This window comes from Haplochromis burtoni, unplaced genomic scaffold, assembly GCF_018398535.1.
Source record: "Haplochromis burtoni strain Fernald_Lab_line unplaced genomic scaffold, NCSU_Asbu1 Contig_325, whole genome shotgun sequence".
In the NCBI taxonomy this organism is placed as follows: Eukaryota; Metazoa; Chordata; class Actinopteri; order Cichliformes; family Cichlidae; genus Haplochromis; species Haplochromis burtoni.
The window spans coordinates 493,578-517,086 of NW_024582686.1; the positions used below are offsets into that span (position 1 = coordinate 493,578).

The 23,509-nt window shown below is 43.1% G+C and overlaps 2 protein-coding genes across 2 annotated transcripts; one reads left to right on the forward strand and one right to left on the reverse strand.

Moving 5' to 3' along the window:
- Positions 1-7,524: 7,524 nt before the first annotated feature.
- Positions 7,525-11,401, forward strand: si:dkey-106l3.7. Its single transcript, XM_005941808.3, has 6 exons — positions 7,525-8,230; positions 9,755-9,916; positions 10,160-10,334; positions 10,464-10,546; positions 10,657-10,754; positions 10,966-11,401. The coding sequence occupies exons 1-6, from the start codon at positions 7,622-7,624 to the stop codon at positions 11,045-11,047; spliced, it is 1,209 nt and encodes a 402-aa protein (XP_005941870.1). The 5' UTR covers positions 7,525-7,621; the 3' UTR covers positions 11,048-11,401.
- A 1,522-nt stretch (positions 11,402-12,923) lies between these two features.
- On the reverse strand, positions 12,924-21,229 carry rnf208 (ring finger protein 208). Its single transcript, XM_042228479.1, has 2 exons — positions 20,501-21,229; positions 12,924-15,093 (listed from the first exon to the last, which is right to left on the reverse strand). The coding sequence occupies exon 2, from the start codon at positions 14,070-14,072 to the stop codon at positions 13,296-13,298; it is 777 nt and encodes a 258-aa protein (XP_042084413.1). The 5' UTR covers positions 14,073-15,093; positions 20,501-21,229; the 3' UTR covers positions 12,924-13,295.
- Between the last annotated feature and the right edge of the window lie 2,280 nt (positions 21,230-23,509).

Genomic DNA, 23,509 nt, shown 5'->3' on the forward strand with positions numbered 1-23,509 from the left:
ATAGTTAGTTTGTTGTGTAGTTATTGTCTTGTATTGGGGGAGGGGGGGGTATTTCTCCATGTGAAAGCACACACAGGAAGCAGTGCTCGGCCTCCTGGTTGCACTGTGGTGTTTACCAGTTGCTACAGAGAATTAAATTGAAACAAACTGATGGAGCTCAAACTCCTAATGGAACCAACAAGAGCACCGAAACCTCTCCCGATAGAAGACTTTAAAATGTCTGCTAAGAAGTGCACAGTCTGTGGTCTGGTGATTTTATTGTGCTCGCTAACAGAGCTGAGACGTTTCTGTTCAGTCCCGTTAACAGATTATCGGCTCCATTTATTCCCCCACCAAAAAATATTTGTAGTCGAGTAAGCAGCATTTCATCTCAGAGAGAATTTCAAGTGATAGTTTTCTTCATATAAGTAATATTTTATACAAATACACACACCAAAAACAATAATAAAATAAAATTCTGGGAAAACGCTCAAGGGCGACCCCTAGCGTCTGTCAGCAGGAAGGACACGTGACATGACGAAGATGGGTTTCACAAATTGTTTTCAATGGAAAGAAGATGAACTATGGATATTTTATTCTGGGAAGAAACGAAATACCATTAACTAAAACTCCTTAGAGGAATTTTTCAAGAGACTTACTCAAAAGGGATCATAAATTAACACTTTATAATATGACCAAGGCTGTAAATCCCCTTGTAATTAAATAGAATGTCAAAGTATTTTATTTCAGATTAGAATTTAATTATATTTGCCTACAAATGCTTAAAAACAAGCTAGAATAAGGAACAACAAGTCTATGGGAAAAAAGAATTATACTGTAAGTACATTTTCAGTAATGTCTAAGTAATTTTACTTAGTGCACGAGTAATTCAAAATATTATAAGTATTGCATAACTTCACAGGAAAGGAAGCACATAGCATTGTGTAAGTAACTGTAAGTACTGCATAATTTTTATGGTTCTTTTGCAGAAAAACAAACATTCTTTCCTCATGTCTTAAATTGTTAATGTGTACTTCTCAGGGTGCGGTTCATGTTATGGAGTGCATTAATCTTGCCTTTTTTTACATCAGTATTTAATAATCATTATGTTAATGTGCACGATGGATGGTCTATTATTGAGTTTCCCCCCACTTTATATTAGGCATTTAGCAGGAATTTGGAACAGTTTATTGTTAATTCTGATAAGTTAAGTTTTGGGTTCGATTATAAGTAAAAGTAAATATAAGTATTACTTAGAATGACTTACGCTGTACTTAATTTACTTTAATCTAGTCTACCTACCTTTAAATAATTGTAGGTAAATATTATTTACTTTTGAATTTCAAATAAAACAAAATTCAACCCTATTACAGCAGAATTACATGCTTAGTCACAGGCTGTATTATAAAGTGTTACATTCAGTGTCTTACCAGAGGATACTTTATCTTTGGAAAATGGGAAATAGTTGCAGTGATTTATTGAAACATGCACACATACATGGAAATACAATATGCAAGGTAAAATGAGAGTTTGTACAATTAAAATAAGCCTAAAAGTCAACATGTGGTATGGCAAACTTTATTCTTCAACACAACCTGTTAGGGTACCTGGGTCGTTGAGCCAGTGGTTTCAGTTTTGTACCTTTATTTGTGTTCTCATCTTAGTTTATTATTGTGAAGGTTTTGGTTTCTGTTTTGCATTTCTATTTTCCCCAGTTCTTCTTGTTGTGTGATTATGTAGTTCTTAAGTTTTAGTTTCCATACTCCCTCTATTCTATCTGTGTCACTGTCTGTGTCTCAACACAGTGCCTGCTTGTGAGTCTGTGACTGTAAGTTCAGTCTGTGGTTCCTCTTTTACTTTGAAAGTCCATGTCTCATGTTAATGCCTCTGGTTTTGCTTCCTTTGTCTCGTCAGCCCTGATTTGCCCCAGCTGTGTTTCCCTCCTGTCTCCTGTGTCGCAATCTACCTTCATCTTGCTGTGTTCTGTCTGTCTGCATAAGTTTATTTTGGATTCTTAGTTTTATTACTTTTGAGTTCAGCAAGCAGTTTTGAGTTCACGTTTTGCCCCCGAGTGTCTGCACTTTGGGTCCTCTATATCACCACTCCTGCCTGCACACAGCCTTCACATGACACAACCTGAAGACACACACTTTTACTGGATTGGCAGTGTGTTCAGCATCATGGGCCCAAAAAATGAAACTGCTGCTAATCTGACACTTTCAGGTGATACATAGAGGATCAAAATCTGATACATTTTTGTGCAACCCAAACCATGACAGAGCCTCCACCATGTTTTACAGATAGCTATACATACTCACTCCTGTACTTCTTTGACCTGAAAATTTAAAGTTTTAGATTAACCCTCTGGGGTCGCCGGACCAATTTAAGACGACACAGCTACAAGATGCAGCACGTCAGAGTCTCCATTTCAACTTGGGTCGAAAGTGCGGACTTCAAACTATATACCAGTTTTTGAATTGTGTCGATGGGCCACGTAAAACCAGAGTTATGATAAAAAATACACGCGATGTTTTTTTCTGAACAAAACAGTGGCGTTTACAGCGGGAAGAACGGTAAAACTGCATTTTCTACAGACAGCGCTAGCAAACACTCTCCGCTTGCTAGTGAAAAAAGAAAAAGAAAAAACACCCCTTCCCTATTGGTGTTAGAGTTTACCATGTCAGCCAATCAAAAAAATAATATGGCAAACATGTGACATTTGGTTGTTTAGGGAGAAGGGGAAGTTTTTAGGGGTGACACCTGCAACGGAAAGCGGACGAGCGAAAGACAGAGAGAGAGAGCGCAAGTTTTCATATGTGAGACATTAGTGACGTTTAGCGTGTTTGGAGGCTATAGTTAGTTTGTTGTGTAGTTATTGTCTTGTATTGTGTGTCAGTTAGACTGCTGAATTTCATATTTGCTCTAAAAAAGCCGTCAAAGTTCCCATATGGAAAACTGGACTGATGCACCTCCTGCTGTCAGACCTGCAGGGTTTAGGCCTGTGGTGTTCTCCTCTGTCTTATACTGAACACAAACTATTTTTTTGGACTGGCACAAATAATTTGTGTGCCTTCTTATTTGATGCAGAACACCTGATTGTTCTGTAAATAGATTTAAATGGTTATATAAAAAACGCCTGAGGCCTTGGCTGCATTTTTAGGTAAATAGTACCTTATAACTTCGTTGTTTGCAAAACTTGTGCATAATTTTTAGAAATATACAATTTCTATTTGCATTTCAAGTTATGAAAATGATTCGTTAAACATGTCTGTGGGTTTTACAGTAAAAAATATAACTTTTTTCTACTCGGATTTTGAATTTTTTGTTTGAATTTAGATCAACTGTGCTAATATAGTATACCAAAATGAAAAAAGAACTCAAATTTCAGATATTTGAGGTTGTGCTGAAAATAATGATACCAAACAAGGCAAGAAAAACATATTTTAAAGGTGAAATATAGAGGTAAAATCAAAAGTAGTCAAAAACGGCCAATTATACCCTGGACCCCAGAGGGTTAATCACTTCGTAAAACCTGTTGACACTGATTTTCAGTCCAGTTCTGGCATGGGCAGTCAGGAAAAGCTGAAGATAGCTCGGGCCCCGCCAGGTGGGGGAAGAAGCAGAGTTGTCCAGTCCAATGGAAGGCGGGTGGCCACGGCGGGGGGCCTGGGCCGGCACCACCTGATCATCCAGAAGAACATGTGCCGGTTTAAGTTTGTCATTGGAAACAACCTCCTGCTGACCCCCAAAGTCCAAAAGGAAATGCTTCCAGCCCGGTTGAATAACCCTAAACGGGCCTTCATACAGTGGACGCAGTGGAGGCCTATGAGCGTCATGCCTGACGAAAACAAACTGCAACAACCTCAGAACAAAAGTGTCGGGCACACAATGGTGCACTGGGCCAGGATCAGAAAACGAGTCTCTTGGGGGACAGAGAAACAGCACAGAGGGATCGAAGCACGGGGCAGGCTCTCGGGCAAGAATTCTCCGGGGACCCGGAAGGGCTGGCCGAGGACAAGTTCAGCCGGGGAAACTCCGAGGTCTTCTTTAACCGCACAGCGCAACCCCAGTAAAACCCACGGAAGGCGGTCAACCCAGTTGCCATCTGTAAGAGAAGCACGGAGCACGGCCTTAAGCGACTGGTGGAAATGCTTGCACATCCCGTTGGCCTGTGGATGGTACGCAGTGGTTTGGTGGACCTTAACCCCCCAGGCCATCAGCCATGGCAGACCAAAGCTCCGAAAAGAACTGGGGGCCCCTGTCTGAGGTGATGTCGGTGGGGGGACCGAAACGCAAAACCCACGTTGACAAAAATGCCCTGGCCACCGCTGCTGCTGTAGTGGACACCAAAGGCACTGCCTCGGGCCAGCGGGTTGTGCGGTCCATTACAGTCAAAAGGTGTGTGAAACCTTGTGACTGCGGCAGAGGACCAACCAGATCCACATGCACATGATCAAAACACCTCCCTGGAACGCGGAAGGATTCGAGGGGCGCCTGCGTATGGCTATGGATCTTAGCGCGTTGGCATGGGATGCACGCTGCTGCCCAGTCTTTCACCAATTTACGCAAAGCAGGCTAGGCCCGCCGTTCCACATGGGTCTGTCCTTCAGTACAAGGCCCGTTTGCGCAGACCGCAGAGCAAGGACGTCCGGGTCGGCACGCTGGTCATAGCGTCAAAGTCTATGCCGACATAAACGGGAGAAACCAGTGCACGGGACGTACAGTCAGCCACGCAGTTGGACTTACCAGCAATGTGCTGAATGTTTGTTGTAAACTCGGAAATGGCTGCGTACTGGCGCTGCTGGCGCGTGCTCCACGGGTCAGAAACCTTGGACATCGCAAACGTCAAGGGTTTATGATCGACGTACACAGTAAAGCTATGACCCTTGAGAATAAAATGAAAATGCTGCTTCGCGAGGTGCAGGGCCAACAACTCGGTGTCAAGAACATTATATTTGCGCTCACTGTCCCTGAGCATGCGACTGAAAAAGGCGAGCTGTAGCCAGACACTGGAGACCCGCTGTTCTAACACCGCGCCCACCGCCACATCTCACGCGTCGGTGGTCAACGCAATCTCCGCCGACGGAAAAGGGTGGGCCAGCAGGGCGGCGTTGACTGCAGGGCGGCATTGACTGCAGGGTGGCGTTAGCCAGCGTGGCCTTGGCCTCAGAAAATGCCTGGATGCTTTCAGGGAGCCAATCAACCGGGTCCTTAGCTGTTTTACCTTCAAGGCAGCATAGAATGGCTGCAGCAGGTGCGCAGCTCTGGGGAGAAAGCAGTTGTAGAAATGCCGTGCCCCAAGAAATCCAGAACTGGCAACCCAAACTGGCACTTGGAAGGATTGACGATCAGGCTGTGTGCCGCCAAGCGCTGAAAAACCTGACGCGTGCTGACTCTCAGAACAGCTGGCCACCATTATATCGTCAAGGTACACGAAGATGAACTGCAGCCCGCGCAAGACAGAGTCCATCAACCACTGAATAGTCTGGGTGGCGCAAAAGCTCAAACAGGCCGAAAGGGGTAATTACAGCAGTTTTGGGAACATCTTCAGCACACATGGGAACCTGTGGATACCCGCGCACGAAGTCTGCACCTCTGTACTGTCCGCGAAGAAAAGTGTGGGATACTCCAGGGCAGGTCAGCAGGGACGTGTAAGGTGCGGCTGGCTAGGCTGGAACTAGGTCTTGATCGTGGAAAGTCCGGGTAGCCAGGAGAATACAATCTGCTTTCTCGCACCCAGAAGTAGAAAGTTGGCGAGGCCGGCTTTTATGGCCGCCGGCAGCTGTCGGAGGAAGATGTGGGCGAAGAGGAATCCCCCGTCATTCGGTCTGAGCAAGGATAGCATGTGCTCCATCAGTTCGAGAGCTGTACTGCCACCCAGGCCTGAGAGGGAGAGGAGCTTTTCAGCTCGCTTTGCGTCGGAGAGGGCATAGCGCCGAAGAAGCATCTCCTTAAGGGCGGCGTATTTCCCTTGGGCGGGTGGGACCTGGAGTAGAGTCAACGCATGACGGGTTCGAGATGCTGCGAAGGGCAAACTGAGCTTCCACGTGCACGAACCACAATGGGGGATCGTAAAGCCAAAAGTCCGGAAGCTCAAGCGCCACAGCAAATGCAGCTGCAGCAGGAGGCAGAGGGCTGGCGGCGGCTGATGCATCCAGGGCAGAGCTGGTGCCACCATCGGGCTGCAGCATGTTCGAGTTAGGGGTCACCAATGTGGAGGTAAACACAGATGACACAAGAACTCTCGATTAACACTCCTCGTTTATTACTCATCACCACACAACTGAATACTTTCCCCTACAAAACACAGCAACAACACTTCCTGAGAACTGGGTGTGAGTGGAGCCCTCCAGTGGTCCACCACAATGTAAAGAAAAATAGGTGAAAATTTTAATTTTTGCTAAGTTGTTAGCTAGTTCTACCTTTTTTTGTCCTCAAATTAAACCAAACAAAAAACAAACAACCAGACAAACAAACCAACTATTCCTCAGAGTGAAAAATAAGTAAGAAAAACTTTGAAAGACCTTCCAAAATGATTGCTCAATTGCTAAAAAAAAAAGGATAAGAAAGTCTGGCTTCATGGAATCAAAATAAAAAGAAATGAGAGGTGGCTCAATACTTTTGCACAGTACTGCATTTAGATTAAAAAATGTACTAATACAGAATACAATGTGAGAAACACTGGTTTTTGAAAACACACACACACACACACACACACACACACACACACACACACACACACACACACACACACACACACACACACATATATATATATATATATATATTGTGTGTGTGTGTGTGTGTGTGTGTGTAAAATCCTTTGAAAAGACTGAATAAGTATCCTTAAAAGTCATTTACAGAGTGTGATGAAGTTTTGGAGTAAGGAAAATATTTATCAAGATGGCAACAAACACCACTGTGAGAACATTATGTCTGTTCAGTGTTTCCAGAATTGCGAAGGAGCCTTTGCATTTGCTCAGATGACCCGTGCTGTCACCGCTCACCTGGGGAATGCAGCAGACATGACCGTCCATGCTGCACATGCCTACAGGATCAGATAAACCTGAGTTTTGTGAAGTGACGAAGCAGCGTTTATCAGTCAAGCTCTTTTGCTTTTCCCTCACATACCATGACTCTTTGTATCCACTGAGGAACGTCAGTATGTTTCCACTTTTATCTCGTGGGGGTAACATAAATGGCAGCACTTATACGATTTACCTTAAATATCAGCATTCCTTCGTTTCTACCTCACTTTCTTAGAAGCTCAGTGCATGTTATTATTATTATTATTTCACCTGTAATTACACACGATTCCCAGGTTGAAGATGTGTGGCCATGCTGAGGCTTGCTCATGTCATTTTCTGGACGTTGTTACAGGTGTGAGGACAAATGCAATATTTCAGCTGCATTGCATCTGAGTCACCTTCTTTTCCAAGTAATTAGCGAGGAAGGAGCAGGTATCAACATGCAGCTGCAAGCTGTGACCGGGATGGGCGTGGTGAAGGCGCACAGGCGAATCAGAAGGCATGTTGTGAATTCTAGTTCATCTCTGCAAATGACTGCGTGGGTTGTCTGAGCTGGTGCCTCGCTTATTTTCCTCTTTCAGCCTGGCAGCACAGGTGCAAGGGACGAAACAAACATGAATCTGTACAAGAGCTTTGGAAACCTCATGGAGACTTGGGTAACTGATGACACAAGTCCTGACTCAGAGTGGTTTCAGCGCAATGCTAAAGACCCTCCAACACCTTCCTCAGAGATGGAAACAAACGGGCGCTCAGAATCAGTGGACTCTGGAGTGGAGACGGCCAGCTGTGACACATGTTTTCGTGCTACATCGTCCTTTGCCTCAACAGAAATAGAAGAAGATCTCACTCCAGCATTAACATCGCAGTCTCCTGTGTTCTCCTCTCCCAAGCCCACCTGCTGCCCTTCTTCATCCCCGCTTCTATGTTCCAGCAGCACTCAGAAAGACTCTACTGCCTCGCATCTTAAATTAGAGCAAGTGTTACAAAGGACTGATTCTATGTATTCAAAGGGCAACTCAAAGCCCCTGACACCAGAAGAAATGCTCAGTCGGCGACCTCAAGCGTCTTTTCCGATCAAACGGCACACATCGGAGTTAGTAAGAGGTCAAAGATCAGACAGACTTGACGGAAGAAGGACAGTCAGTCCACCTGTTTCCATTCAGCCAGTGTCAGAAATGTGCAGACGGACTCAGTCTATGATTAGTAACAGGCGGACATCAGAGGTGAGAAGCTATTCTATCATGAACCAAGCTTTAAATCTCTTAAGATTTTGTGTTTTTTCTATAGTAATGCTCTATCACTTAAATATTGTTTTTGGTTTCTGTTTGTGCTTTTCTGGGGCCAGTTTCGGGATGACATAATTTAGTCACGGTTACATGTACCATCTTGCACGGCACAAGCCAGACATTAGAGGAACGGTTGATAGACTGTACAAGAGGTTTAACAGGCCCTCCACTTTTTCCTGGAGGGTTGCAACACAGAAAGCTGCTTTCATATTCAAAGTAAGGCTTGCATGTCATTAATCAGACAAGATCTCTTTCAACAAACTTTCACAAGACCGTCGTCTGCGCATGGGCTCATAAACCAGTCTGCCCAGTTAGCAGGCATGTGAAGAATGGATATAGGACATGTGGGGAGAAGTCTGTGGGTCTTTTTTTTTCAGAATGTGAGACATATTTCGTTAATCAGAGGGCAGAAAAAATGTCTTGTTTTGGAAAATTATTTTGGGTGTACAAGATTGAGATGAATGGATTCAATTCTCAAAAAATGTGAAAACCAGTTCACGCTGACAGTGCACAAAGGTGAAGAAACAACTGGATTACCTGAACCATTTGAAAGCATTTAGTTCACAATGCTTTGTTTTTAGCCACTGGGTGTGTGTCATAAGTTTGTTCTTGTATTCGTTTGGCCAAGCTTAAATAGCTTTGGGTAATGCAATACAAGGAAGCTACTTAATGCCAAGTAGTCACATCTACATAACTATATACTTTTTTAATTACATGCAATCAGATGCGTATGAATGTGTCAGTCAGATGAATGTGGATATTCTAACTAAACAGGTTGTGATTTCCATTGTTAGGTTTTCATCTCAACTCATCTGAACTTAATAACTTGAAAAAGTAATATGATATATTGCTTCATTTAACATGCTAACACACTCAATTAGCTCCAAACACCACAGGCATGGTGAAATTAGGCCCCTAAGAAGGCGCTATGTAAAAACTTTGCAGAGAATCGCATACATTTTGCACAAAAAGTGGGATTTTCGTTAATCGGCAGAACTGCAGGTTAATCAGTTTAACTGTGACAGGAACTGTCAGAGCCAGTTCTGCTGGCAGTTAGCCACTCTGCCTCGTGGCCAAGAGGAAGCATTATAATGTAAAATGAAAAGGTTGATAGTATGACTGCCACAGCTGTTTCATCTTTTGACACCTGTTTTAATAAAAGGTACTGACTCAAATTTCTGGCATGTGCAAATGTTGACTTCACAGCTTGTAATCAAGTTTGCAGGGGGTTGCGGGACAGAAAATCCAGTTGTTGTTGGGGTTTTTTAAATAAAGTGTTGAGATGTTTTAAACAGGTATGTTTCATAGTGGTGCTAAATTTAAAAAAGGGGGAATCATGGAAGAGTTTCCCACTCCCAGAAGTAATATCTGCACAAAATTTCCTTGCATGTGCGAAGTGTATTTGTAACAAAACAGCAGGATTTTTAAGTTAACATTTGATTTGCTCTTTGACATTTGCAGGGCTTTGGTTGCAATGAGATAAAAGAACTGAGTCCTGGGTTCATCTACCTGGAGCAGGTGTGTCAGAAGCTAGAAGATATTGCAAGACAGCAGATGGAAAACCGAGCGCTACAGATGGAGGCAGACGTCCTCGTGCAACACAAAGTCTTCCAAGTGAGCCAGGTAACGTCATTCATTTCTTAATGTATGAATTCAATTCAGTTCAGTCCAATTCAATTTTATGTATATAGCACCAAATCACAACAACAGTCCCTTCAAGGCTCTATGATGTCTCACAGTTAAGAACTCGTAACAGTTTCAACAGGTAATAAAACTGACACGAGTTTGTCAGATTAGTGATGACAAATTATCCTGCAATCTGGAGACCTATATGAATTAAAAAGATCACTTTTTTTTTTCTTTTAGACTCCTGACATCTGTCAGACTGACTCTGTAACTGCAGAGAAGGACTTAACCACTCGTCAAAGCCTTGAAGATACAGTAAATGTAGAGCATGTTAGCAGCGAACCCAAGCAGCGGAAATACGGACATTTTCGGCAGAGATCAGCTTCAGATACAACTCTTGCCATGATGCATTTAAGTGAGTTATCATCCTACTGTTGTTTTTAAAAAAAGCCTGATTACTTCTTGTGGTTGTATTTCTGTCCATTTGTTGAATAGAATGTGTACTTTCTGTGATCATGAAGCCTTATTTGTGTTCCTGCTGCAGAAAAAGTGAATGCAGGCTGGAGAGGGCAGCATATGAGTACACATGACCTGCTGGAGGAGCTTGAGGAAGTCCAAGAAAATCAGGTAGAACATCAGAAGTAAATAAGAAAAAATACATGTGCATATCATGAATTATAAGTGATAAGAAATATGTTATTTTATTAATGTACTCTTAATCTTCTTTTCCTCTTCAGGAATCCACAGAGAAGGAGACAAAAAAACCTATAATGAACTGGAGGAAAAAACTTCTGTCCTTGAGAAGAGAGGGGTCTAATGCTTCATATAAAAGGAGGTGAGTTGTGTTATTTATACACTGATGCTGTGGTCCACAGGTAATGGATCATCGATAAGGAGGCTTTGGTGAGATTTTTGGTGTTGATTTTCAGACGATGCATCTGCTCCTCTTGAACATTTTGTTCTTTTTTTCATGAAACGCAGCACAAACGCAACCTCCACTTTCTGACGTTGACTCGTTTCATCTCTTTCTAATGAATTTTTTAAAGCCAACAGATGCAGCCATCTGAGAAAAACTCGACCCGTCGAAGGCTGAGCCAACTGTTCAAGAGGAAAGACAAAACTGTATAAATGGACCACAGTGTCTGGCTTGATGTTTCGATGTTAGAGATTCTGAGGAGAAAAGGCTTTTCTGCAAAACTACAAGCACTTTAACTGCTTTCAAAACGACTTCCTATTCATCCCTTTATGCACCAGTGTGCTGCGTTATATAAATGTAAAAAGTTTACTTGCTTTTTAAAAATTTATATTGACAAATAAAGGCAATTTCAATACTGTTTATTTGACTGGGAAGTAAATGGTTAAGTGGTTCTCTCATTATTTACAATTAGCACAACAAAAATGTCCTATGTTACTGTTTTTAACAATTAAAGCAGGCTATACTACAAATGTCAAATAAAGGAATGATGAAAATACTTCACAGAAGTTCCAGAGTTTTGTCTTCTTGTAATTTGACAACACAAAGTTCATGTTGTTCATGTCTAAGAAGAACCATGATTACATAACACAGAGTTTCTGCTTAATGTGAAAACCTACCTTAGACCGTGCAGTTTAAACAATGTTGCTTTTTTCCTTCTTATTATTTAGAATTTTTAATCATCAGGAGTTCAAGGGTTACACTCAGTGACCTTTTCATAGACTCAACTTATTCATTTCTTATCAGTTAATCACATTGCAGCAACGGACTGCATTCAGGCACGTAGACATGGTCAAGACAACCTGCTGAAGCTCAAACCAAGCAGCAGAAGAATGGGGAAGAAAGGTGATTTAAGTGACTTACGTGCATGGTGTTGTTGTTAGTGCCAGATAGGCTGGTCTGAGTATTTCAGAAAGTGCTGATCTACTAGGATTTTTCAGCACAAATATCTCCAGAGTTTACAAAGAGTAAAGAGAAAATATCCAGTGGTCAGCAGTTCTCTGACCACAGGATATGGCCTGTCAAACAAGAATGGCCTCATAGGAAGACAACATAAACAACAACATATTAATACCAAGGTGTGCCAAAGAGCATCTCTGAACATACAACATATGGAACCTTGAAGCAAATTTACTACAGACCACTGGAAAAATGTTTCCTGGTCTGATGACTCTTGATTTCTTCCGCAACCCTCAGATGGTAGGGTCAGAATTTGGTATAATCAACATGAAAACATGGATCCATCTTCACTTGCATGACTGGTTCAGGCTTTTGGTGTCGGTGTAATAGTGTTTTTTCTGTATTGTTACAGAAATACAATACAACCCACCTGAGTATTATTGCTGTCCATCCCCTTATGACCACGGTGTACCTATCTTTTGATGGCTGCTTCCAGCCGGATAATTAACCATGTCCCAAATCTCAGACCACCTCAAGGGATTGGCCTCCAGACTCCTGATCTCATTCCAGTAGAACACTTTTAGAAATAAGAAGCTCGTGGATGTGCAGCTGACAAATTTTTAGCAGCTATGTGATGGTATCATGCTAAATGGAACAAAATCTCAGAGAAATGTTTACACCACTTTGTTGAATCTGTACCACAAAGAATAAAGGGTGGTCCAAACCAGTACTAACATGGTATACCTAATAAACCGTCCAGTAAGTTTTTAGGAAACTCAGAACAGACTTGAACCAACTCATTACAGTATGTGGAAGATTTTAACCAACTGCCAAATGTATTGTTCATCAGTTGCTGTTGGACTGTTGAACTTAACGAATCAGCTATTTCAGATTTGGAGTAAATTGATTTTCACTACTTAGAAATTTTAACTATTTAATTTAAGAGTTTCATGGGCTAAAACTGCCTTTAAAATTTCCTTGCTTATCAAAAATTTTACACTTTTTAATCCAATTTTGGGGTTTTCATCTGAATGCTGTAAGAAACTGGTTTAGCATTCTTTTTTTGTACTTAAAAGTCATTATTGTGAGTACGCTATGATTCCCACCCAACAAGTGCAGGCCACACAGAGGTACTTTTTCTCATTTAGATAATCTTTATTCACCTAGGTTGGGGGAGATGGACCTCCCCAGGCATTCCCATGTAAAGAGATGTCAACAAAGACAAACACGTCCAACCAAACGAGAGAGGGTGAACAGGATTCCAGTCCATACATAAAATACATTTATTTACTATTTATTGAACCACCGGCATCCATTAGTCCCACACAGCATCCATCTGTGCTATTAAATATATATAGATAACATCTATGGAGGGCTTTATTTACTGTATGTGTGAGTGAAGGAGGGAATTGGCAGAACAGGCAGAGCTTATAGACGAGGAGTGGTGGTGGTGGTGGTGGTGGTAGAGCAGCGTCAAGTCATGCCTGCAGTGTCCGTCCTTGTCTACATGATGCCACAGGAAGACAAGGGGTTGGCAATCTGGCAGGTGCAGGCTGACTGGCAGTACTGACGCACAGTCTGGTAGCAGCTGCGGTCGGCGTCCCCGCCCCACTGCACGGGCCCGTTGGGGTCAGAGGGCAAGCGGCTCAGGATGCTGGTGTTGATGGCCAGAGCAGCCAGGCCATAGTCAGTGAACAGCACTGTCTCGCGGCGACACGTGGGGCAGGAGATGAACTTGTACTTGGGACACGACTCGTAGAGGATCTGCAGGCATTCCTCGCACACTGAGTGCAGGCAGGAGAGGATGCGCGGCCGCTTCCCGGCGAAGTTGTATGTGTGGCCACAGGTAGGGCAATCCAGGGGCTCGCAGGGCATTACGGGTCCCGAGGAGGAGGAGGAAGAAGAGGAGGAGGAGGTGGAAGAGGAACGTAGCACGTACTGGTTGACTATGACGTCGTCCATCTTGTAGTGGAACTGGTGGTAGCAGATTTCATTGGCACTGGTTTTTCGCTGCGCCAGGAAGCTCTGTTCCCTGCGCATCACGGGGGCCGGGGGGGACACCATCGGCCTGGGAGACCCTGCTATGTCCAGAGTTAGGTCGCTGCAGGCCTGGTTGACGATGATCTCGCCCTCACCTCCACCGTCCCACGCCACTCTGGGGGGCGGGGCATAGCGTGGCTGGGTGACGGGCACAGGACACTCTCTGGGAAACTTCTCAGACTGGATGATCTTGACGGTGTCCATCGGGATGGTCACGGGCTGACGCCTGAGGCAGGACATTCGCACGGTTTTGGAGGTGGGAAAGAGAGGAGCAATGGCTCTTATCAGCGCTAGACAACTCTGCCTGGTTCTGTGCGAGGGCAAAAAAGATTAGACTCCTTTTTTGAAGTCAGCCATTAGAGGGGACATGGGGACGGATGGTTCCCTCCATGTTTCCCTCAGAGATCCCCCACACCCTCCCCTTGGTGGGCACTGTTGTCAGCCTGAGTCTTTATGAGGTGGAGACAGATAGGAGAGCTTTGCCAGAGCACCACAATCTGTAGCTCTTATTCTGTCACAGCTAATATGTACAGATGACTTAACAGTCCAGCTTACAGTATCGGACCAGTGTTGACTACTTAAAGGTAGTTTTTTTTTTGTTGTTGCTGTTTTAACTCACTTATGCTGATGGTTCTCTGCTGTCTCTGATGGCTATTCACTCACAAGAACTGCTCAGCACAGAGATAAACACTGATAAATAATCTCATATGCACACAGATTCTCACATGTACACATACAGTACAGGTTTAGTGGAGGGATGGATTACAGGCAGTTCAGAAAGGTCCACGAGGTATTGTCTGAAACGATATCCTGTGCCCTGCTAAGGCTTTAAATATGTTTCTTGCTCAGCCTTGCTTAGCTTCCTGTTTTTGGCTGCGGATGTGTTACACATCAACTTGAGTGTGTGAGAACGAAAGAATAAATTCTTGGTCCAGGTTGGTCAGCTGACCCTGTGTGACCCTTGTAAGCGCCTTGAGGCAACTGTTGTTGTGATTTGGCGCTATATAAATAAAGTTGAATTGAACTGGCTCAGTGATAAGAAGTAGCGAGGAGGCCTTTTATTGGAAGGTGCCATAAAAAAAAAGAAAAGAAAAAAAAGCTGTTGCAATGACTCCTTAAACCTCCAAGGCTCCTGAATTCCTCAGAGGTGGGAGTGAAGGGTGGTTTATTTGGACTTTCAGATAGTCGTCCCAGCTAAGCAGAAAGAGTGGTAACAGTTTGGTGCCTCAGTCCAATAACCGGATTCCTTTTGTCCATCCACCTGTGATCAGAAAGAAAAAGAAAAACAAAATAGTTTTAGCATTGGTTCTTGAAAAATCCACGGTTGCTTTCTTTAAAATGGTGCCAAATATGTGCGTGTGACCGACCGGAATTTGTTCCGCTCTATCTGTATACTGATTGTTTTTCATTCTGATGACAGAGGATATCACAACAGTTCATTAAGGGGTAAAAAAATGGTCCTACTTCCTTCTGCATCTTGACATTTGGCTCAGGTGAGTCTCTACAAAGACAGATAAATATCATGTTTCCAGACGCTCTGGGGCACAGCACAGGGAGCATGCCTTCCTGTGACTAAACACAATCAGCACGCTGCCAGGTCTGAAGATCGTGCTGATATCTAATGTGCAATGGCGAAAGAATCACAAACACAGGGCCTGGAATGAGCCTAACAAAGTTACCGCTCAGTGTATGCCTTTCTTTATTCTTTTGAGCCTCTATCATTCAGTGTAGTAGACTGCATTAATGTTCTGGTAACACTGCAGCAAGGATTGAAGAAGCACTGAGTCATGAAGTGCCTCAACATAGTAGCAGCCTTCAAAAACACTAGTGTGTACCTATATCTTCTACATAAAGTAAGCGGTGCTGGGAACTGGGTGCACCCCCCCCAGTAAATGTAACTGACATGTATTTTAAGTCATAGCTTGCTACACCGTGTGGTTAGAGCAGGTGATTGTGCCACAAGTTTCAGGCCTACTCTTGTCACTCCTCCTGCTTCCTGTCAACACCCAGCCATCATCTGAGCTGCGTCAGTCCGACTCCAACACGCGTGGGAACAGGTTACAATCAAGCAATGGGGAGCTTGTGTCATACCGCGTGTGGGTTTTTTGCGAGAAAGAACAAATGCACAGATGAATTTTTTTTTAGCTTGACCAAAACAAAAGCTGTCGAAAAGCAGAAGAGGGAGGATGACACATCTTTCATTCTCCGCGTGGCTGTCAGCGGTGATGATTCATTAGAGAGAGAGGGAAAAAAATGAGCAGAGGAGGTGACCTACATGGCGAGGAGGGAAAAAAAAGACAGAGAGAGAGAGAGAGAGAGAGAGAGAGAGCACAGCACAGGTCCTGGTTTCTATTTCTGGGTTGTTTATCTATTCACTTCTCAGTGGTTTCCTGCCCCCAACCCCTGCTGCAGATTCACGCTCAATGAGGAAGATGTACGCAGACGGCGGAAGTCTTTAGCTCATTACTCTGCAGCGAGCCATTTTAGGCTTTGTTTCTCCCATTTATCTGCTCTCTATTAATCTCTTGTCATACTTGCACACAGGCATAGGTGTGGGCAAACATCATTCACAATTACACCATCATCCAACACTGCAATGCCACAACACTCCTCCCAAAAACAGCCTTTCTCATCCTCTTGCGCACACAATCAACATTAATAAAATTTGTACATTTCACAAGGCTCGGTGGTGTTGGCAGTTAAGACAAAGTGCCATCTCATTTTCATTTAAAATCCTTGATTCTTTCAAAAAATATTTACGTGGGAATTCTCAAAGAGATAAACAACAAGAATGTACATGATATAGTTTACAGACTTTTATTTGCGCCTTCTTTTAGACAATGTTAATGCTGTGGGACACGTTTAACCGATTTCACAATTCGTTTAATAATTGGCATAAAACTTTTGTTAAAGACAAAATATTTGTACAATTTTTCTACTAGATATCAAACTTATTTCATGGATTCAGTATATTTAAGGTCAGGTGCAAAGACCAACTTTTTTGCTTTCTATACTTTATTCTTCGATCGTGTTTCTGATGCTTTGTTAATTTCCAGCTTCATGTTTTAATGTTTGGATGTTGTGACAGTAGCTTTACATGATTCAAAGTGTAAAATAATCCTTCTTTATATTATACCAGGCCTTCATGGAACTCTTTCACTGATCCTCTGTCTCTCTCTGTGCTCTTACCCACCCACCCCAGTTAAAGCAGATGTACCTCCATGAGCTAGCTTCTATCAGATATCATTCCTGCTAAAAAAGAGGTCTTTCCTCCCTACTGTCACCAAGTTAGTGGGACTCTTTCTCTAATACTGCAGCGTCTTCGTCTTATAATACAAAGCACCTTGGAATGAGTGTTGTTGTGCGGAGGCATTATATACATATATTTATCAAAAGAAAGCAAAAAAGAAGGTGCCGAAATGAACCATTTGGGCTTCACTTTAATGCCACTGTCACTTTAGGCCCTTCTTTTGACTGGTGGCCCCTCTGCCCCTCTCCAGCAGCAGGTGGGTGGAGCTGATTTGCTAACAGTGAAAGCAGTGTGCTTAACATGACCATATTTAGAATGTGCCCTTTCTTTGACATTATACAGAGCCACTAACAGAAAAACAACCTGAAACAAAAGTTTACAGCAGCCTGAGCCCTGAGCTCATCATTCACAGGGATCCTTTGTACTTATTATTTAAAACTTCAGCTATGTTTGACATGAATAGACACTAATGTAGCATATATACTGTATGAGCGAAAGTAAATAATTTAATAGGTCTACTTTAAATCTCGTTTTGTCCACTTTAGACTGCATTTTACTTGGACAAGTTTTTTCCCTCTAATCTTATAGTCTTATCTACGTTTTCACCAAATGTAGCTTAAAACACAAAATCTGTAGTAGAGCCTTAAAAAGATGAAAACAACAACAACAACAACAACAACAACAACAACTATTACTATGCACCACAGCAGCACAAATAAACTTTGTCATATGTACATATAGATAACACAGAAAATATCATTATCTAAAAGTCTGAAATTTCTATTTGGATCAAATGAGTATTAATCAAAAAAGATCTTTCATGTCTAGACGGAGCTTGTAAAAATAACTCTGACAATGGCAAGGGTCAATTTGATAAAGTATCTAGACTGCATGAGGATCCTTTGAGCCTGGGGGAGTAGAAGAAGCTAAAATTACCCTCTAATTTGGTGACAGTGTTACGAAAAGGGCTGATAACGGATGCAGATTGCTTGCTGATGGGCCAGCCTTGGCGCAGCCTCCTCCTAACCAACGGAGCCCTCTGCGGTTATGTAAGGAGCTCATCTTCTACCAAGACACCATATTAACAGTGCAAACTGCCCTACACTGCTTTGACACTGTTTGTGTGTGTTTGTGTGTGTACATAGCTGGATCTTCCTGCACAGGAATTATTACACTAATGAAATCATGGCAGGCATTTGACCTCATCATCACAAGCACGAGGAGGAAAAGCAGAGCTGACCACAGAGATGTTAGAGGAGGCTGCCTCAGCTGCACATTCCTCATACCATTAGAAGACACACAGAGCTGCATTCACATTTCTGACACACACACACACACACACACACACACACACACACACACACACACACACACACACACACACACACACAGCACATTCTCACCAACATACTCCCCATCACGTACAGGGCACCACCCTTTACATTCCTGGACACACAAACAAACCAGATAACCGGCTGATAACTGCCGCTAAAATTAGGATTTTTAAACGTCTCGTATACTTAGTGGTGGATTTATTAACACACATTTACGTAGCGCTCTGCTCTGGTCCTCCTGATCACAGTGGATAGATTCCACCTGTGCACATCGGAGTGCAGGAGAAGGGCACCATGTTCTGAATGAGTCATAGAGACGATGCGCGAGTCTCCATGTCTGTCTGTCTCATTTTCTCAGTGAAAATCTGCCCGTCACCGTTTCTGTCTCCCATATATCTGTCCGGATGGAGAGAGCAGAGGATTGGGTCATCATGCCCCGATACCTCATACCAGTAGTATGTCAAGTATGCCAGCTATGTTGAAATTTGCATCTACATTCGTACCCCGGCTGGTAAAAAAAGCCAAACAAACAAACTTTCCAGTCGGACCCGTGTGAAATATTATGCTCCATTTTGATTGCATAACGTGTGGTGACCTTAGCGGGCACTGAGGGCAAATCCCCAGATTTACTGTATGTTTGCTGGCTGCAGCTTTTCTCTGCAAATTATGGAGTTGCTGATTCGAAAGTATGAGTTACTCCTGTGGTTTATTGTGGTTGCTGATTTATAAAGACAACAGAGCTTTTCTCCTGTTTACATTCCTGTTTTTCTTAATATTTTTAACCCCATTATATGCGACATATAGATGTCTAATTTTCTGGCTTTTGGACACTCATTCACTCATAATCCAGTAAAGTGCTGTCAAGCTAATAAAATTTAAATGACAGCATTTAAATACGTCTCACTGTTATTTGCTGGATTTTTAGGCACATGTTTGTAACCATCCATCTGTCATGTTTACAGTGAGCTGACTGACTGGCTGAATGCAGTCTGATGTTTGTGTTTTTAGATGGGCACAGAGTGCTCTGTGCATGAGCGGCGAGGTGTTGTTTTTAATAATTAAGCACGCTGCCATTCATGGCAGACATCGGCCATTTTCCCTCACAATTTATTACAGCCAAGTGCTCTTTGTTCTCATCTGTGTAGCTCCCACAGCAACATGGCAGAGCCGCACACAGGCAGTGAAATAAAAGCAACAACCTGAATGTCTCATGCCTCACACAGACCTCATACAAGAATTATGGGGGGGTGAGCCCTTCAACAACAGTAGCTCGATTGACTGAGGCAATTGATTTTTTTTCTCTTTAAAGAGGCTGTCTCGGCACATGTTTAAGGCTGATGGCACTGATGATGCTCCGGAGGGACTAATGTGTGTTGGCCAAAATGTTCGGACTGTGTGAGATGGGCTCGCTTCAGTGTGCTGGTTGCATGTGGGAGGGGTGCGTTCGGGAGCAGCAGTTATGCAATCACAGCATGGTGGTGTACCGCTTTCTCACTGCGGCGCCAATGTATGGCCAATACGGAGATGCTGACAGCTACAGAACAGCGCGTTCCTGCCCCATCCCTGCTACCACTACCCTTCCTCCTCCTGCCCCTGTTGTCCATCCACGCAGAGGTCTGTCAAATGTCAAAACCAGAGACAGGAAAACCTGAATATACTGTTAACACGCAAACTCACACATGCTCAGGCTCTGTTCACAGTTTCCAGACAATGTTTGTTTGTGCTCCGTGCAGATAAATACGCAGGCAGGTGCAGGTCCCATTCTGCAGACGCGCACGTGTGTCTCCATTCATACATCCAGGTGGGTGTGTGTGTCTGCAGAACGGATGGCCATGATGCAACACTCACACAAATCCCAGCTTAATGTAACAAAGCAAAAAAAAAAAATAAAAAAATAAAGCAAAGCCTGTCTATTTCATTCAAGCACAAAGACAAAAAACAAAAAGTGTGTATGTTGCTATGAACACAACATACACGAGCCACACCTCTCAGAGCCTAAATGTACAGGTCACACAGATAATCCGAGGAGCAACACAGAGCAAAAACCTGAGCGTCTTCACCATGAAGCATACACCGAGCCTCACCTGCCTGTCTACGCAGTTGTCTTGTTTCAGTCCTGTCTCGCCGCCACGTTCCTGTCTTTCTGTTTTTGCTGTGATATCTTTCGTTCTGTGAAGGTAAAACCAAACCGTGTGGTCTCTTTGTTCGAGGGAGGACGCTCTCTCTCCTCTCAGTCTTCTTCTTGAAGCATCAGCGACTAGCAGCAGCGAAGGGAGGCATCAACGGGGAAGTAAGATGGAGGAAGCTGCTGCTAGGTGGATACATCACGTCTCTGGGCTGCTTTCATCGACCTCCACATCCCTTGTTTCGTTTCTCTGGAGCCTTTCGTCCTTCACTCCACTAACCCTGTTTCTTCTCCTCTGAGCTGTGGCTGAACGTCTGCCTCCGGTATCCTTTTCTCCATCCCTTTTTTCCTCTTCCTCCTTCAGATGATACAGCTCATTCTGTGCACTGATATGAGCTTCTGTGCTGTGACTCTCATATGTCTCCTTCCCTTTCTTTCTTCCTTCCTTTCTTCTGGTTTTCAGGTAAACCTCACTTCTCCTCCCTTCCGTCTCCCCTGCTGTTCTCTCTCCTCTTGGCTCCACTGCCGTTCATCGCTGCTCTTTCTCCTCCTCCGTCTGCTCCCGTCAGTGCACCTCACAGTCACACATGCGCAGTGTTTTCACACATATACACTCTCTCTCTGTGCTTCTGGCTCCCTCCTTATGCATGTGGCTTATTTTGCCTGCCTACCCCCTTCTCTCTCTCTCTCTCTCTCTCTCTCTCTCTCTCACACTCTCACAGACACACACACACTCACACACACACACACACACACACACACACACACACACACACACACCCAGGCCTCTCTTTTCCTCTTGTTCACTCTCTCGCTGCAGCACACACTGCAGTGCCTCTGCAGCCAGCATCACGTTTTCTGGTTGTCAGAGAGAAAAAAAATCAGCCAATGAGGAGCAGAACCACACTCCCACCCCCACTCTCATACCCCCATCTAAGCACACAAACGCATATTTACACACAGGCGCACACGCGGCCTTTTCAGATATGAAAGCACCAGAAGCTATGAATCATACTTTACATGCACAGACTGAAATGAATGGTTCAGTGCACCAGCTGGGCACAGGAAGCTGGTATAAACAGATCTGTAATCTACAGAGTACAGCTGATACACGAGATGAGAAAACAAAAGACAAACTGACCCACTGATGTACTGCATACCTGACTGGAAACTCTGGAAAAACAAATCAGTCACTGCACGTCAGTTTACAGGCTCTATAAACACAAACTGGAGCAGGGTGATGTTATTTGTATTAATTCTTCTTTAAGACTTTTAATTTGATTTTTTCAAAGCTAAATCTGAGACTGCAGACTTTTCTGTAAATTCACTCAAAAACTTAAATGCACTATCCTAAGCCCTGGACCCACATAAGCAGGGATGTTGCATAATAAGTTTCTATCTGCTCAAGCTTTCATGCTGACCAATAGATAATCCTCAGATCAAAGTAGGAAAAGACAGCATGTGAATTTTCTATTAAAGCAATAGGGGTTTGCTTACATAATGTGGGAATCAAATGCATAATATATTGGACAACTCTGCATACCAATTAGCTCCCCCTTAGCATATTTTTTAGCATTTGCCTCAGGTAACGATTCATGTTTGAAATCATGCAGAATGTCCAACATTCATGGCGCCTGCTATAGATACAGGACTACACCATTCACAAAGACAGTCACATTTAATAGCTGGATTTTAAAAGTCTAAAAACTGCAGTACAACTGCAGAATAAAATAACTCTTCAACTGCTGACTACAGTAAATCAATGCTGCTGCATAAATCTGACCAAAATGTGAATCGAAACAGTTCAGTGACTAACTCGAAGATATTTTGAGCAGAATTTTTCATGTAGCATTGTCTCCCTGAAGGCAGCATGCTGTAGGAAAAAAAAAGGAGGCCCACTCCCCGTACCTTACCTTACCTTAGAGGCCATGAATCACCTGGCTTTATACGGAGCTGGAGGGAGTGCATGTGAAATCTGTGGCTTTCTGCTGAGGGCTAGACAGGATGTCTGGAGAGCGCTCAAGGCTAAAGTTAAACTATCTGCTGATTAATATCTGAAGCTGAAGGTAAGCTGGCTGCTTGATGAAATGTCTGATTTCCCATTACACACGTGTCAAAAAATATTGCACAATACACGCTGTTACCAGCACCAATGAGAGGTAATTTATTTTAATAGCTACTAAGTAATTATATCTTATCAATTAATTAGCACCTCAGTTATTTTTATTTACTGGTGCATGCCCATGCTACAGTAATGTTTGGTTTGTTTATGAGCTGAAATGATGATTGTTATAAGGCATAGGTGCACAAATACAAAAAAGTAGGTCATTTGAGACCATGGCTAGGTGGTTGCTATGCAACATGATGAGGTTAAATAACACAGGGCCTGTAATTCGGCTTTTCTGGTTATAGATGAAGTGTTGCTGTCTTGAAATTAAAGTGACAGGATGCTTTCATAAGGTGTCGGAGGTGCAAAAAGGCAGAAAACAGGTAATTTTAGCTGTTGCCAGGTGGCTGGTGTTATGTATAATCAGAGGTGGCCCATAAAAAACACTTAAAGTGTTTTTTTTAAGAGTATCATACTAATATCAGGTTTAAAACAATATTAATTGGAAGGAATATAAACTTTATTTCATCTCAGAGAAAGCAGAGAAAAGCAAAGGGCGTAAAAGAAATCTAGCTGTATTTGCTGTTACCTGCATTGTAAAAGAGTGACTTAGCCTTAGCACCCACAGAGAAAAATGAGTAAAATCAATTACTAAAGTTAAAGTGGGATTTGGCAGGTAGGGGGCAACATGGGAAACATAATTATTTAGAAATAAGTCACAATAATTTGCATTGTGGGTGCAAGTACAGTTTCTGTACTGAGTCGTGCCTATATAAAGCTTGTATGAAGTTGATATTCAGTGGATGAATTTAATCAGTATCATCACCTTAATAAAATTATGTCTGCTAAACTTAACGTAGC

What these genes read in the sequence shown, in the direction of transcription:
- si:dkey-106l3.7 (XM_005941808.3), top strand. Translation starts at nt 7,622, where the DNA reads ATGAATCTGTACAAGAGCTTTGGAAACCTCATGGAGACTTGGGTAACT. An exon ending in GTAACAGGCGGACATCAGAG is followed by an intron (nt 8,231 to 9,754) that starts GTGAGAAGCTAT and finishes TGACATTTGCAG; the next exon opens with GGCTTTGGTTGCAATGAGAT. An exon ending in AGGAAGTCCAAGAAAATCAG is followed by an intron (nt 10,547 to 10,656) that starts GTAGAACATCAG and finishes TTTCCTCTTCAG; the next exon opens with GAATCCACAGAGAAGGAGAC.
- rnf208 (XM_042228479.1), bottom strand. Translation starts at nt 14,072, where the DNA reads ATGTCCTGCCTCAGGCGTCAGCCCGTGACCATCCCGATGGACACCGTC.